The 17,883-nt window shown below is 23.5% G+C and overlaps 3 protein-coding genes across 3 annotated transcripts; 1 reads left to right on the top strand and 2 right to left on the bottom strand. All coding sequences in view use genetic code 6, as the record gives it.

Moving 5' to 3' along the window:
* Positions 1-929: 929 nt before the first annotated feature.
* TTHERM_00448630 (hypothetical protein) lies at positions 930-2,447 on the bottom strand (the record flags this gene model as incomplete). Its single annotated transcript, XM_001013264.1, has 1 exon — positions 930-2,447. The coding sequence occupies one exon, from the start codon at positions 2,445-2,447 to the stop codon at positions 930-932; it is 1,518 nt and encodes a 505-aa protein (XP_001013264.1).
* A 5,431-nt stretch (positions 2,448-7,878) lies between these two features.
* Positions 7,879-9,828, top strand: TTHERM_00448620 (hypothetical protein; the record flags this gene model as incomplete). Its single annotated transcript, XM_001013263.1, has 1 exon — positions 7,879-9,828. One exon carries the CDS (start codon positions 7,879-7,881, stop codon positions 9,826-9,828), a length of 1,950 nt encoding a protein of 649 aa, XP_001013263.1.
* Positions 9,829-12,924: 3,096 nt separating this feature from the next.
* Positions 12,925-17,849, bottom strand: TTHERM_00448610 (tetratricopeptide repeat protein; the record flags this gene model as incomplete). The annotated part of the gene is made up of 12 exons (XM_001013262.2): positions 12,925-13,000; positions 13,052-13,455; positions 13,506-13,645; positions 13,710-14,117; positions 14,175-14,750; positions 14,890-15,286; positions 15,347-16,032; positions 16,135-16,583; positions 16,669-17,078; positions 17,165-17,418; positions 17,495-17,584; positions 17,648-17,849. The coding sequence occupies 12 exons, from the start codon at positions 17,847-17,849 to the stop codon at positions 12,925-12,927; spliced, it is 4,092 nt and encodes a 1,363-aa protein (XP_001013262.2).
* Between the last annotated feature and the right edge of the window lie 34 nt (positions 17,850-17,883).

Below are 17,883 nucleotides of genomic sequence, written 5' to 3'. Positions count from 1 at the left end.
GTGGATGGATAAATTAAAAGGTTAATTGCATGGGAACTTCCTTGATATGAAAAGCAAGTGAAACGATCAAATAGAATAGTTGATGATAAATAATCAAATAAGAGTATCTCTTTTTCACATAAAATTTGAGTAATGCGTATCAAATTTTGTTTGATGAGAGGAGACTAATAAAAATATAAATAAATAAAATAAGAATTATAAATTATATAATAAAGCTTTTGCTTAATTTGAAATCAGTGACGCGATATAAAATTTATTAGATTACAGAGATATCATATATATATGAATTAATTAAGATTATTGATAAGAAATATTACAAGACATTGCTAGTTTTTTCATCTAAATTTGATTGTATTTTAAAATATTCAAATATCACAAAAGCTAATAAGTAATTATATGATTGATAAGTGTAATGTAAATTCATGCCTAAACTAATAATCGATAATGTTGATGTAAATAAGTAAATGAAAACAGCAAAAATAACTGTTGAAATTTAGCTTTGAAAGCTCTTAATGAAATGATCGAATGAATTAATCAACACATTTATTTATTAATGCAATTTATTTAACTATTAAACATATAAGACTAAATTTATACAATGAGGAAATTATTGATAATTAATTAATGAGAAGTATTGAAGGATTTTTATATAAATTTAAATAATTTAAAAGGGAAGTCTAATGAGCCTCTAATTAGGAACTAATTAGAGACTCAATAGAAATGAACCAGCTATTAACTAATTGGTTCTATTAATTATATGTAAAGTGAGATTTTAATTTTAGTTTTTCATTTATATGTGTAATTTTATTATAGATTTATTTTATAAAGTTAAGATTTTATTTATTTATATAAATATTGATTGGTTAGTTGGTTGGTTGGTAGGTTATTTATCTAACTATTTATTTATTAACTAATTTATCTTAATTATTTCACTAGAAGTGAGCTCTTTTCTTTTCGTGTCTCTTAAGAAGATCAATTAATCTGATATCATCAAAACATTCTTTGAGGAATTCAATCATGATTTTGTGGGAATTTACATCAGCTACCTTGCTTGCGGTAATCCATTCTTCAATTGGTCCACTTAGGAAATATTTGAATACATTAGAGTAGTTTTGGTGTTGGATAAGGAGTTTCACAGTATAGTGATTGAAGTTTTTGGAAGTGATGTATCTTTTGAATTTGGCTTGCATTTCAGACATATCATCAATGCCCTTTTTAGTCTAATTGTACATTTCAAGGACGACATCCAAGTCTTTTAAGTTATAGTTATGGTGTAAGGGCTCAAGGATGAAATTCTTGAAAGCACTCATGATGTTTTTGACAACGTTTTTCTTGTTACTGTTTCTAATAAGTATTTTTTTAGCTTCCAAATCTGGAGAAGAGTAGAATGAATCAGATTCATTTTACATGTTTTTTTCGCCATTTTCTTCTTCTTATTCATTTTCTTAGTATTATTCCTTGTTGTTAGAAGAGTTAGGAAGGGTAGATACTTAAGAAAGAATCTCATCTTCTTCTGATTTTACTTAGGGATTGTTAATTTTAGATTATATGTTTTATTCAGCACCTTGGCTGGATTGCAAATTTTATTTATTGTAATAGTCTTAGTATATTTGATAATAATTAACAGAGGCTGGAATAGAGCTTGATTATTAAATCACTTGTTCGAAAGCTTATTCGGCTTTAAATAGGGGTTGTTGTTATTGCTAATTGTAATTATAAAAATTAGAAAGATTTGCTTCAGAGTCTTATTATTAGACTTCTTCTTTTGGTATCAGATTTTATTATATTTCTTTTTCCTTGTAATTATCTTGGATATTTCTGATATTGTTTGAAGAGTAAATAATCTTTTGATCTTAATTACTTTAAATTCTATTTTGATCAATCTTAATTTAATTATTAATCATTGTTGGTTCCTCTTGATAACCTTAATTAAAATAGGCAACTTAATAAGGTTTTTGATTGTATTTAAGAGCCATAGTGAATCTGTCGTTTTATTATTGTTATTGTTGTTAGTTTTAAGAATATTTTTTATTTGAGTAGGAGTTGTTATGTTATTATTGTGATATATTCTTTGGAGCGTAGTTTTGATTTTAGAAATTTTAATAATTAACATAATTGTTTTCTTCATAAGCTTCGTTATATTAGTATTATTCAGCAGGATTATATAGTGGTTAATTTTGTAATTGTTAAGTATAATAATCATTGTAGTCTTTTTAGACTTCATAGTTGAAGTCTTTATTTGTATTGAGATTATCGTCTTGGAACATTAGTATGTTAGAGTCGTTGTTGTAGTCGTTAAATTATTCGTATTTTTCAAGGCGATTTTCACTGCAGCTTTCATTGTTGTAGACTTGATCGCCAGTTTCAGAATATTAGAAGAGATAGTCTTCACAAATTTCGTCGTTGATCATGTTAGGGACTTAGTTGTTTTTATAACCAGAGAACATTTTTTTGTATGAGAACTGAGTTTGTTATTTAAGTTTGCCTTTTTAGTGCGTGTGAAGTCTTTGAGAGATAGATGCGTGTTTATATCTGAGCGATAGTTTTGCAATAGTTTTTTTGCTGTGTTAAATAGTGAATATCTTATAGTTTAACACGATTAATAGAAATATTGTTTTTATTTATTAATTTTTTTTAGGTGAATTTATAAAATTTATTAATTTTAAATAATTATTATTGATGTGAAGATTATCAAATTTTTGAATTTAAAGGAGAGGATCTCCTTTTAATTAAAGTTAATAAGTAAGTAGTAAGATTTTAGATTCAATCTAAATTAAAAAAATATTCAATTGATCTAATAAACATTATTAAAAACTCTTTTTTGAATATAATTTCAGAGATAGATACATTTACATGAATTTTCATAGTAATTTTTACACCTCAACGATAATTTTTTTTTAAAGGGATACATGATAGGACTACCTTAATTTGTTAATAAGTTAACATATCTTCATCAAAATGGGCTCTGGTCGATGCCACGTTATGGTTTTTGAATATAACTTTTATATTTTTACATAGAGATTGTAGAGCTTATAAATAAACAGGGAGATATTCATAATTCTTATTACTTTAGTTTAGCTTATAAATTTATACGCACAAATTAATGAAAGCAGTTTATATAATCAATAAATGTAATCAAGCAATGCTAATAAATGTGAAAAGCCTTTCTTTTGATGAATTATATTTTACGAGAATACTTCACAATTAAAGCTTGCCAGATTATTACCTTAGTAGCTTGAAGGAATTAAGAAAAATAATTAAGAGTTGAATAGATAGATAATCTATTTTTTTAATTTTGAAAAGCCAATCAATCTATTATTTTATTATTTCTGTCTGTCAGTCTGTCTATCAATATATTTTCTTACTACCCGTTCCCCTAAATTTAATAAATTTTTTTTTTTTCAAATTTAATTGTTAGTTAAGTAATTGCAGTTTATATGAATTGTCAAGTATTATTTTATGCAAGAATGAATGCATTCATAAACTATTAACTAATCTAGAATTATACTGTACGACTATTGTTTATTAATTTATTTATTTATTGTGATTAATTTGCATATGAAATATGGAAAATCCAAGAAAGGCCTTAACAATAAAAATTGATAAATCATAAATTCGATTGAAACTAGTTTGCTTTCAGTTTTGAGATAAGGTTCTTTTTATTATAAATTTTCGAGTAAACCCTAAATTTTTCGGAATATTTTCATTATTATAAATATATTAAGAGTCTAGCTTGCAGCTTATATAATTAAACTTTACTTAGTATATTTTGCAAATAGACTTACCCTCTGATCAATCATGAATATCAAACAGTATATAGGTATATTTATTATTTGAATAAATTAATTATTAATCCTATGAATAGTAACTATTCTAAGTTCCTTCTTTTAATTTATTGAATTTTATGAATATATCTTTTTTCCCAAGATTCACTTAATACACAGCTTTCAGAAACAGTGATAAATGTAATTTTATGTAAAATGCATAAAAAAGAAAAAAGAAACAAATTATCTAGTTTTGTTATTTCCGAGTGAGTCATAGAATACGAAACTTAATTTTATCACTTTAATAGATTTTTTATTGGATATTTAAGGGTGATTTCCAAAAAAATTTCTTCACCTTGTTGTAATTAAAATGCTAATCTTTTTTTATATTATAAAAATACAAAAACAATTGAAAATTATTGTGTAGAAGTCGAATGCTCGATTTATTACTAATTAAAATGGGTTGTTTTTTTGAAATTACTTAGTCCATTCTGTATAACTGATAGCAGTGCTCATATTTAGAGGTGATAATCTAGATAATAAGCTTTTTAAATTTGGTAACGATTGTGTTTTGTAGGTATACTAGATTCATTCATGTTTGCCCCCCTAAATTAATAAAACTTCGCTTGAATTAAAAGAGATGTTAATTTATAATACTTTTCTAAAATTTTGCGTTTTACTCACAAAAATGAACGAAAAGAAGAAATAACTGAATTCGTTTGCTCATACTGCAGCTTCCAAAATGAAAAATCAAGTTAATTTAGCTAAGAAAGAAAATATTTTCATGTATATATACGTTTTATTTTAGCAAATTTAATGTGATAAAAGTAGTAATTAAATATAAATAACTAAATAACTATAATTGAGTTAGACTTTTCCGAAAAAATAAAAGCAAAATTTTAAAATAATAGATTTGAAGATAATTTGGCCACAAAAATACTACAAACAAAATCATAGAAAAATTATAGAGTTTTAATCGAAATTAATTTCAAATTTCAATTAATTGAGATTATAAAATAAAAAGTAAAATAATTAACATGCTAAAATTACAATTATTTAACTTAAATCATTTAATTTTGTTTTAAATACACTTAAAATGTATAGCATTGAAAGTTATAATAACTTTTTATGTAAAAATGAACCCACTGACAAAATTGCTTCTAAAATTCAAAAAATATCCCTTTTTACTAAAATATTTGACTTGATTTTTCAACTGAATTCGTTGAGGTTATATTATTTATTGTATTTAAGAACCATACAAAAAGCTTTCTCTCAGTTTAAATTTTGAGTTATGCAAGAGAGTAGAAAAAAGATCTCGCCAGTAATTTTTTGTTTATTAAACAATTAAAATACATTTCTTATTAAGTTGTTATTTCGCTGTAATCAGTGGTATTATAAAATTTGTAATCTCTAAGCGTTTTATTTAAAAAAAAATATATATATTTTATACCTAATAAAGCACGTAAATAGAACCAAAACATTAATAATAGCTTTTAATTTTATGAACGGACTGACGGATAGACTAAAATAAAAACAAAGAAACTAGAAACAAAAAAAGCAAGAAAAATTTGATTTATAAAGAAATATGTTAATTGTGTGCCTGTCTATTGATCAGTCAAATTTTTAAAGGCAATAATTAATTTATTTATTAAAATTGGCAGCAAGAAAGCGTGTGTATTTCTGTATATATATAGGTTTGAATGCTTTAATGCTAACTCTTAATCTAATTTAATTTCTGATTAATTCAATATTGCTTATTATGACTGACAGAATAATACGTATAAATTTTTTGATTATCATAACTAAATTTTATTATTCATGCGCTATTAATTTACTTTAACCTTTCATTGATATATTATTAAGGATATAAATAGATATCAATTTCTGTTTTACCTTATAAAAATGGTAATTTATGATTACTTTCATAGTACTTTCTATGTTTTAATCGGAATTTCAAATTCCATTTTTGGCTTATACTATGCTCGAATTTAAAGTATGATATGTTTTTTTAAAATTTTTATCCAGTATCATAACAACTTTTTAACTTCTAAAAATTTAACACTATGAAGACTTACATTAATAAAATTTTAATTGCAAAATTAATATCTTATATTAATTAGCGCTTCCAGCTTATATTATTTTGCTTATATAGAAAACTATAAAATTAGCCACAATATTTTTTAAGATTATAATTCTATCTTAGCTTGTTTTTGTTTTTTAATGAGATTGCATAGATTTCATCACTCATTTACATGCTCAAAATTCCACAAATGTAAAATAGCAATTGCAAATAGTGTCAGTCTTGTGCTCTAAAAATATTTTCAATTATTTTCAAAAAACTAACTAATTAAACAAAACTGTATTTGTAAATAATAAGAAACTGTTCTTGTTCATAAAGAGGCAGAATCCTAAAAACTAAATAGCTTTAATTGTAACAAAACAATCCACTTATTTAATTGTGGAATTTTATATAAATTACTAATATATTTTAGCTAATATTTTTCCTAGAATACTCTTGTCTAGTTCTTTAATTTACATTTCTATTTTTAAGACTTTATCTTTGTAAAAAGTAATAGCTTAACTTAAAGACCTGCCTCTCACCTTTATTTTTGAATTTTCAATTTAAAGCACCACAATATTCCATCATATTTTCTTTTACAAAAGAAATTTGAATTAAACTCTAGAAACAAGTTTCAAATTACAAATTTTCATGATTCAAATTACATTTTTCAGTTATTAGTTTAAAATACCATAAAATAAAATAAAACAAACTAAATGTCCTACGAATGTCATTATTTCTTTCAGGTGAGTAAAAAAAAAACATACAAATAATTTAATTATAATAATTATTTGGTTTACAGAAAGAAATTTGATTATTTTGTTTATTATTTTACCTACCCGTCAACTAATTTAACTAAATACTTTTGATTAAAATTCTTATCTTTTACACTGATATTGCGAAATTCATAGTAAAATTGCTTTAAAGGAGGTATCAATTAAAGTTTTTCTATTTATTCTCAAATTAGAAATAATACTACCAAAAAAAAACAACAGATACTTAAACACAACATCAAAATTATCAATATTACGAGAGTACTTTCGTCACTCATAATGAATTATTTGCTATGATTTGTATGATAGAATAAGTTACAATATGGTAAGCAACTTTATATTTCTGCTAGAAAAATAAATACAATTTAGTATTAGAATCGATAATCTTCCTCAAATAAATTTTTATTTATTTTGTTTTATAGTAAAAAGTACATAATTTCCCTTTTCTTCTATTGATTCAAAGTCTTCACCCAAATTTAATTTTTCTCTATATTGATGCTTTTTACACTATATAAAGGATACAATTACATTTAACAAGTAGAGCACTACTATATGGGATTTCCATCACGCAAACTAAATATTATAATAGAAAAAAGGTGAATCTATTAGCTGAATGCATATTTCATTATATTTTTTTGAGGTTTAACAAATGAAACAAGAATTTACTTCTAAAATAAATAACTTGATAATTTAATCGATGCAGTGACTAATTAATGATGATCGGATTTATTTGTATTCAGATATAACATTCCTTACCATATTAATTAAATGTATTTAGATTTTAATATATTTTATAATCATTTTAATTGATTTATTTTAAATCTCACAATTTACTCAACAAAAATCGAAAATCATTTTATTCATTCTAATGATAGGCAGTCTATGATGTAGCTGCATTAGAGCTTTTTAGCTTATGGCGATATAATCTTGTATTTTAAAGCTTTTATATTTTAATAAGCTTTTTGCATAGATATTTATATCAAATTTATCTAGAAATAAATTCATCTTCGATAAAAACTAATTTAAAATAAATTAAATTTCAGTCTGTCTGTCTATTTATTTATTTTCTCTTCTAAGTAAATCCTCTATGAAACCAAATCATCTCAGTATTTGACCTTTCTGCAAAAGATCAAAATTTTTAGATAATAATAAAAATCATGGGAAACAAATGTTATTTATTGACCATCCTTATGAGATTGGTTTATCCTATTTCAGATTATATAACCAAAACAAGCAAAAAAATTAATTAATAAATTTCCTTTGGTTTATTATTTTCAAACTGATGAATCAAGAGTAGCCTTCTAATTCATCATTAGCTTTTGTTTTAGTTAAGGTAAATAGAAGATCAAAAAGTGTCTTAGCAGAAGCGAGAAAACAAGCCATTACTAAGCAGGAAGCAATTTTCAAAAGCTTTCTACAAAATTAATAAATATGTAATTCTACTAACAACTAAAGCAACTCCTCCAAAATTTTACATGATTTTTAGTAATAGTAAAATATATCTCCTCCGAAAAATGTAACCCCACAACATATATCAAATACTAGGCGCAACGAATAAGCTAATTTCATTTAATTGCAACAAAATTCTTAATAACTTAAAGATCAGCATAATTTCGCATCTGATTCAAACCAAAACCAAATACTTCTTATGCATTAAAATTAATTGTAACAATTAGATATTGATGGTCATAATGATTAACCCATTTTGCTCAAAAATGGCTCTTAAATGAAACAAAATGATAGCTTTATTGAACAGGAAATAGATAAAAATAATTTCAGTAATATTAACTATGATAACAACCGCTTTCCCTCACCGTAATAGCTACCAAATTAATTTCATAACAATTTTAATATTGACGAATAATATGCTTTGCCTATGTTTTTACAAACCTATATGAAACCTTGTAAATAAAAGTCTTTGAGCTTTTACAAGTAAAATCTTTAACACAAAAAGCAAATATCTCAAAAAATGAACAATACAAAATTCCTTTAAATTTGGAATGATGAAAATGACTACTAAGTTAAAATTCAGCATAACCCTTATTCTACTAATCATAATCAAAAAATCGAACCAACTCCTAAGAAAATTTAAGTCTACAACGAACTGCCAGTCTTCTTTCCAAAGAGCAAACAGCTTAGAAAGAGTTTTAGCAAAGCAGCTGCTTCAAACTTTCCTCTATAAAAGCAGTTTATGGGGGAAGACATCTTAGTCTAAAACTCTTAGCAAATACACCAGAATAGTTTCCACCATTAAATTAATCAACTCCAGAACAGCCATACCTCTAGTAAAGAATTCATTGAGATTAATACGATATAATGTTTACATGATAAATAACAAGTATCTAATTAAATATCATAGCCTCAAAATTGTTAATTACTGCCAGATCCAATACAAAAAACTAATTTTTGTAGGGAAAAAAGGAGTTCTTCAGTAAAAGAAACTCAATCAACTCAAAGGAGAAGAATAAACACTAACACAGGAGGAGTTGCTTAACAACTTGTTGAAAACTCGGCCCTTTAAAAAATCCTTGACATATATTCGAAACCTAGTTAAAAAAATTCAAATAAAAAGAGATTTAGTCATCTTGAAAAATAATAAACATTTATAAATACTAAAGAAAATTTGTAAGATAAATATCAACCAAATTTATCTTTAACCCCAGCTAGACACAACCAGTCATTTAATGCAGGACAAAAAAATATTATGCTTGCTTAAAATAAACTTCAACTTGATAATTTACCTATTCATAATGATGTCAATACTAAAATTTTATTTTAAAGACAACGCCATTTCAAAAGCTTATTTAATAAATTGCAGAAACATTAATTTTGTTAAAAAGACTAATTCAATAATACTCCTTAAAATAATAATAGTACAAATAATACAAGCTGCTAACAAACAATACCAAATGTTTTTCAATCTACATCTACGACTGCTAAACAGACTGTAGAAACTGTAGAAGATAATTAACCTAACAAATATTAGTAATAGAATAATTTTTTTAGAACCAGCAAAGCCAAATTATTTGAATCTAACTAGTAGGAAAGACATAAATTTTATAATTTAGAATCTAGCAAATCGTCTCCAAATCGTAAAAAACCTACAAAGACGATCAAATAAAATATCTTTGAAAGAGGATTCACACTAAAAGAAAATGAACAAAACGATAATCTAAGTGACTATAATTATAATTTGAGCAACTATGTTACTGATTAGAGACACATTATTTGAATGAAAATAAACTTTATCAAATCTTAATATTAAATTAAACTAAAATAATTTCAATTTTAATAAATTAATCTTAACAAAATGATTAAATAAAGGTTAATGCTTTATTAAATCAAAATTTTTTAAAAAATTTTACAAAAAAATATAATCTCACAATAATATAATTAATTTATTGATTTTATCTAAAGAGATATAAATTAATTTATAAAATTTAATATAAGTAACAACTAATAAAATAAATAGAGAGATAATAATAGCTTTATGAAAATTAAAAAATTAAATTAATTACCATTTTCAATCACATTAAAAATAATTTCAACAATGAAATTTATTAATAACATTATTAATTAAATTTTTAATAATTAATTGAAAATTAAATTTTGAAAATGATCAATCATAATATAGCTTAGCTTATATTTTTGAATATCTGAATTAGCAATATAAATTTTGTTTTAAATTCTAATATTTAAAAAAACAAAATATTTTACTTCTTTATATTTATTTATGAACCTGTATTAAATATTCCAGTCAATTATTCAATCCATCTTAACTTCTTTAATTTTATTATATACTAAAAGAAAATGAGTTGAGTAACAAAGAAAGCTAAATAAGGTATGGTTCTTGATCATCAATAAATTATATTGATCAATACCAAACTCAACATATTTAAGAGTAGAGCTTTTATTTAAAATCTATATACTTTATTGATATTGCTTTCAGTTTTTATATATTGTATACAAATATATTAGTTAACATCAGAAAATAAAAGCAGAAATTATAATCTAAAATTTCACTTATCCTTAAAATAATAAATTTGAAATTCAAATAAATAAAAAAAAGAACTTATTCGTTTTTATTAGGATTTTAATATCTTTAATAAAATAAGTAAACCCTGATAACACAATCAAATAAATTAAAAGTCAATATTAAATTGAATAATTATTTTCTTTTATTATCAATAAACTAAGAAAATTTATATAGATTGATTTATCATTAAAAGATTTAATTTGAAATTTTAATTCATATAAAAATAAAAAATTATAAGTAAGTATTTCATTATTTTTAAAGTATATTTTTAATTAATAGGGATTTTGATATTTTAATAAACATTATTTATTTAATTATATATTAATTATAAACTATACATTTGATATTTGTAAGAATGTTGGATCTTAATCCATTCCATTTGTATCTAGCAATTAGTGACTTAGTGATACTATAAATAGTTTATATATGCCAAATAATATTACTGATTATAGACAGATATATAATAGCATTATATATTATATTAGGAATACAGACTATTTCTAAGCTTCTGGCAATAATAAAATTCAAAGAATTAGTTGCTAATAAAACTATTTTATTTAAATTGAGTTATATATTGTTTTGGTCTGAATGGTTTTTACATCTTTATAAGATACCTTATGATGATTCTTTAGCTTATAACTTAATTTAGGTGATTATTTTAACCTGTCCTATAAATATTGCTAATATCTATATGATTTCTTATGAAAGTAGTAATATCACTCTTTGGCCCTATATCTTGATTTTAGTCATTAATATATTTATAATTTGGGGTTTTTTTTATATAAATTACTATTTTTAAGGAATATTCTAAAGTTTATTTTCTGCTATATCTCACTTTTGTTATATTTATCTGCTCATGCAATGCTTTAAGTTCAACTTTTACATAGTTATCTGCTTATTTATTACAATCTTTATTGCTGGAACGGTAGATTACTTATACTTTTTAAGGATAAAATAACTCAAATTTAGATTTTTACAATTTGTAAATAATATTTTTATCTTTGAGCTATTTTTGATATAATACCCCTTTAATTGGTCTCCTTATCCTTAATATAATAACTATCAAAGAAAAATAGAATGGTAGTATATAATTTAGTTCTTTTACTAATCTATCAATTTAACTACTTTATTAATCATAAAAATTATATGCTTTCCTTTTCTTTCCGAATTCGATATTATATTCTATTCGCTTTTCATTTTAAGCTTACTTTAATTCTACTTACTTGCTGCTAATACTTATAAAAAATTTACTTAATTAGAAGATTCTACATTAGATTAAAACTTATAACATTATGAAGCTTGATATTGCTGATAAATTCATTAAAAAAAAACTTTATATATTTAACTATTTATTTATTTATGGTAGTGTCTTTCATTTTATTGCTGGCTAAAGATAAAATTATAATAATAATATGTTCACTATCTTAATAATATGGAAAAAATATGTTAATGCAAATATTTTATTTTATTTTTTAAGTAAAAATTTAACTTTATCAATTAATAAAATGATTATTTTACTATTAAAAAACTATTCAACATTTTAAAAAATTAATTTGTCTTTTATCAATCTTATTTATTCATTTATATAAAACTTTTAATGTTAACTGTAAAAATATCTGATAAATAATGTAATAATGCATGCTTTAATATGATACATTTTTAAAATAAAACAAATATTTAAAAAATAAATCATAGAAAATAAATTTCTGATCAATAAAAAATTTTTTATTATAATTAATTTTGATCAGAAAATATGATTTAATACTTAAGATAATTAAATCTGATCATAAAAAATTTTGATTAAAATTGTTTCTATGACTAAAAAATCCTTAGTAGATTTAATCGGATAAAATAAAAATTTTAGTTGATGTACACCTCAAAATTCTAAATGAATCTAAGTTAATTTCTCTAAAAGATAAACAATTTTAAGGTTTTGGATTTGATATTTTAAATTAAACAAGTTTATTTATAAAATTAAAGCTAAATTAATATTAATTATTTAAACTAATTATATTTTTTTTAAATTTTTTGTAAAAAAGTGATTAATTATTTTTGAATGTTTAGGAAGATCTAAAATAATAAATAACTTTTTTAAAAGCAATATAACTTATAAGTTAAAATACAGATAGAATAATTAATAAAGCAACTTACTTACTTATTTATACAATTAATATTTACATTTAAAATTGAATTTGTTATCTTAAGGAATATTTGAGTAGTAGATGTTAGATTAAAATATTATTTAATAATCAGCCAGTCAATCAATAAATCAATCAATTAGTCAATAATGGATCAATATCTTTTTAGGATATCTGCCATAAATAGATAGCTCACAAACATTTGAATATGCTCATAGTTTTCAAAAGCTCTTTATATAATTAAAATATATTATATTTTCGTTTTGAATAATAAAATTTACATTTTTAAATTTGGATCTTCAATGGAAAAAATGTTTTCTTTATAATTATCAAAGAAAGAAACAGAATAAAGGTATTCCAAATTTCTGCAAATTGTATGCAAAGTAACATTGACAAATTCTTCTATTGAGTTATAAACACCAACATTAATTTATTCTAGAATATAATTCTATCCCTGGGTTTATAACTAATTATCAAAACCTATATAATTTACTCCACTTTTCACTTCTTATATTTAATCATCGATGCACTAAGTTAAAGTGTTTAATAAGTTCACCTTCTCAAGCTGCATATTGGACACAAATACTTAAAGAATTATTTTAATAACTTATTCATAAACATTGTTTTGTTCTGCTAAATCCAAATTTTTAGTTAGATTCCATATCAAATCTGCATTTTCTAAGCACTATTTATATTAAATGTTGTTTTTTCCAAGAAATAATTATACTTTTTTACCTTTTCATGGTCTCTGATAATCTCTAATGCCCTGCACAATATCAATAATGAGTCAATCAATTTTTTTAATTAAGTTTCATGATGGATTTCGTAAATTCGAATGCTCTTCAAGCTGTAGGTTTAACATTCTTCAAATTTACCTTTTTTTAAAATTGAGTTTAATATTGAATAATAATAGACTAATTATTAAAGATATTTTTTTACTTTAAATCAAGCAAACCGTGGCTAGGTAATAGCACACTTCAGCAAAAGCAATAGTATCACTTTTTTTGCATTGAATGTAAATTTTATAAGATTACTCAAAGCTGATAAAAGATTCATCATTCATAGACATTTGCATATAAAGCACGCCTATGTCTTTATAAACTTCAGCAGTATGTGTATGAAAGTCTCCAAGAGATTTTTTACTATTAATAAGACTACTTCTGTATAGTGCTAAAGCCTCTTCATAATATTTTTTCTACGAATAAAAGCATCCTAATAAACTGTATAAAATTGTATGAAGTGGGTGGAAAGGTCCGAGATGAAACTCTATAATTTGTACAGCTCTATCAAAGCATTCCATAGCTTTTTGATTATCGCTTTTTACTAGCTTTGTTCTCATTATGTTACCTGAATTTAATTTTTGGTAATTAGATAAATTAGAAAACAATATGATAATTGAATTACCTAAGCATTTAACCTAGCAAATATGAGCTATTGGAGACAAATCTAGTGCTTGCACTGCTTTTAAAGTTGAATCTTCGAAATTAAAAAAATTAAGTAATAGTTCGCTTTAATCGCTAAGCAGTCTAATCTATTCAAACAGTAAATTTTAATCTTATTATTAATTTTAAGATATTTAGTTTTGTTAATTAGACATTGTTGAAAAGTTTTGATTTTATTATTATTAATTTTGTTGTTATTGATTTTATTATTCAGTGTTATTTTATTGCAACCAAGATACGATATTTATTTTTAAGTTTATAGATTGCAATGCTTATTCATTTTATCCAGCTTTCATATGCTTTTTGTATAAATCGCCTTCTTTGTTTATATCTAAAAATTTCATATCAAAAAGTTTTACAGAAGGAATAAATCCAAATATTTGATCTTTTCTCAATGGGTTTATCTATTCAAAAATACCTGTATCTTAATCGAATGCAAAATCTATTTTACAATGGTATTTCAAAGAATGCAAAAGAGCTCCTTTTATAATATCTTATTTATTTACTTAACACCCATAATCATGCAAGGCTTATTTATCTAAATTTTATTAAAATTTGGAAAAAAAATTTTTATTTGTTGTTTTTTTATAAAGAATTTTGTTTTTTTATTTAAAATTTGTACAATTTGTTGAGTTAAATATTTATGAAAATATTTAATAAATTTTCAAATGAATTACTTATAATTGAGCTCCAAAAAAACTCTGTTTCTTAGCCAGATCCCAAAAGCAAATTCAAAAAATCTAAAAGATTTTCAATAATTTGTTGCTCAACGTTGAGCTAAAATTGGTATTTTAACTCTTTTTAATAATTTAAAATATCAGAAGCAAAAGGCTTTGAGGTAATTCGACTTGAATTTGACAATCTGCTTTTATTTTATGACATTTCAAATCTTGAAAATTCCTTTTAAACTTCCTCTTGCTTCTAAATAATACTATCAAAGATTTTATTTCTAATTATTTTTTTACAAATACGAGCAACAATTTCTACTTAGCAAATTTCTTTTAAATGAGGTAGAGTGCTCTGATTATAAACTTCTCCTAAATACCTCATATTAATTCCATTTTCATGGAAAGCCTTTTTAGATTTATAATTTTTAAATAAGATTTTAAACACAAAAAAAACAATTTTATTTACTTAAGAAAGTGACAAAGAATCTAATGGCAAGATATCTAAATTTTCGAATTGCTAAACAAGTTTTAATATTTATTCGTTTCTTAAATATTAAGAGGCATTTGATAATTCTAATTCATCTATTTCATCATTTCCCTCTGTAACAAGTCCATCACTATTTAATGGCATATTATATGACTGCAAGAATTCTGGTCTTAGCTTATGATGAGGGTGAGTCATTTCACTGTCTAAATTTATATCCAATGGTAACAAATTCCCACATTTTAAAATAAAATAAATATTTAAATTCTAAGGCGCAAACTCTTTTATATTGTCAACGTTTTCACAATTCCTCAATTCATCGTAATCGTTATTTGATTTTGTGTGCACCTAAATAGTAGAGCAAAGCTCTACCTCCTCTATTTCATTTACTTTGTGAACTTTTAAATTTAACACTTCTGCGACTCTTCTGAGATCTTTGCTTAAGTTTTAATCTTGATTTATATTTATAAACTAATCCTAATTATTATATCCCTTCAGTAGAGTAGATGAATCAGAAATATTAGGATCTATACAAGGGATAGACAACGCCAAAACGACCAATCCTTTGAATTCTATAAGGCAAGCAAGAGGCACTCTAAGACTAAAGTTGGGATTAGATTATAATTCTTGTATAACAACATTATTTAAAGTATTTAAAGCTCTAAATTCTATCAATAAAAAATTTGAATTAATTTAATTTTTAATTTATTAAAAAATATTAATGAAACAAATAATAAATAACTAAATAATTTATATAAAATTTGTATTACCATTTACTAAATGCTTAATAGCTTCTTCATAATACACACTAACCTACTCTTACTATTAAGTTGCTTAATCATTAATAAAGGAATCCTTCATATTAGAGATAGCAATTTTAAAAGCTATATTTTCTTAGTAATAAACTCGAAAGAGAGAATTTTCAATATGAGGGTGATGAGTAAAATATTCTTCATATTGATTTTCTGGCACAGGATAATAAACTTAGTTTTCTTAAGGCATGAGCATATCATTTATAATTACTTTTGCTATATCTAGTGCTTTGTTTTTAAAGTCATTGATGACGCTGTAAATGAATTTTCCTTTGATGAGAATCTCTTCATAGCTAATACCCTGATCATTACTTATAGAATTTACCTCGAGTGCCTGCAAATATCTGTACATCCACTGATTGTTAATTTCATCTAACATTTATTATTTTTTAATTTGCTCCAACTTTCTTTTATTTAAATATTCAAATAAATTTAATTGTTATGGCATTTATTAAATATAATATTTTTGTAATAAGGAGCATTTTATTTTACTTTTTTTTAATCAATTCTTCTTCCAACTGCTTCTAGTACAGTAGCTCTTTTAGCTGTCTTTCTTTTTCTTCGAGCTCCAAATTTCTCAGTCTTTCTTCTTCTCTTCTTTGCTCTTCAAGCAATTATCTTTCAGCTTCAGCTTACTTTCTCTTTCTTTCTTCTTCCTCTTCTCTAAGAAGCTTGTCTAATTCATCCTATTAAAGTTCCAATTTTTTTAACTCATTTTATTTCCTAATTTCTTCTTCCTTTTCCATTCTTCTTCTTTCTTATTCCTATTTAAGCTAATTCAGCTTTTCTTTTTCTTTTTCAATTTGTTAGCGAAGCTTATCTTCTTCTTCCCTCTTTTTTTTATACTCATCCTCAAGATTTACGTATTGAGGAGGTTCTTTTGCACGATTAATTAACCTATCCTATATTATATTTAATTGTTCTCATACGATTTTTCATTTTGCTTTGCATAAAAGATTTAATAAATCAATAAATATTTTATTTTTACCCATTTCTTTTTAATATCTTCATTTTCAGATGTAAATATCCACTTTGAACATTTTCCTGGCTTTATTGATTATTAGGGCTTAATAGTTTGTTATTACTATAACGCTTAAGGATTTTCTTAGGAAAGCCTAATCTTACGCTTTTTATGAGCAGATTAAAATTCAACAACTAATTTATTGCCCAAGGGATAGCATTTTTAGATATTATAAATACTAACACATTGCTTTACAGGCTCAACTATATCTTCTGGCCTACCTTGAATAGTTTAAAATTTTTAAAAAATAAATTTTATTCTAAATTAGTTTGTTTAATGCAAAGTAAGTTAAATTACCTTCAGTATATCCATCAGGTGAAACTTTTGAATAATATGCAAGATATCCATTATATAAAACTAATAATCTTTTATGAGAAAGAATTCCAGCTATTGATACATTATTTAAAATAGAATATAATGATTATGGAAGTGCTATAAATTGTAATTTACTATGACTTTGCTTATTAACTACACTGGCGAATTTGAAATTTTATCCTTTTTATTCTTAAATTTTTTCATTCATTTATTAATTTTCTTAATTTTAGAGTTAATACAAGGCAAAAGCCTGCTTAATTTTCTCCTCTTAGGCTTTAATCTCTTATCTCTCTCTGATCTATTCTTTTATATACTCTTCCTACTCGGTATCAATCATTCCTCAAATAAAATCTATTTTAAAGCTTCTTATA

This window comes from Tetrahymena thermophila (genome assembly GCF_000189635.1).
Source record: "Tetrahymena thermophila SB210 genomic scaffold scf_8254686, whole genome shotgun sequence".
Lineage (NCBI taxonomy): Eukaryota > Ciliophora > Oligohymenophorea > Hymenostomatida > Tetrahymenidae > Tetrahymena > Tetrahymena thermophila.
The sequence above is the reverse complement of the archived record's forward strand: the minus strand, read 5'-3'. Positions and strand labels throughout refer to the sequence as shown.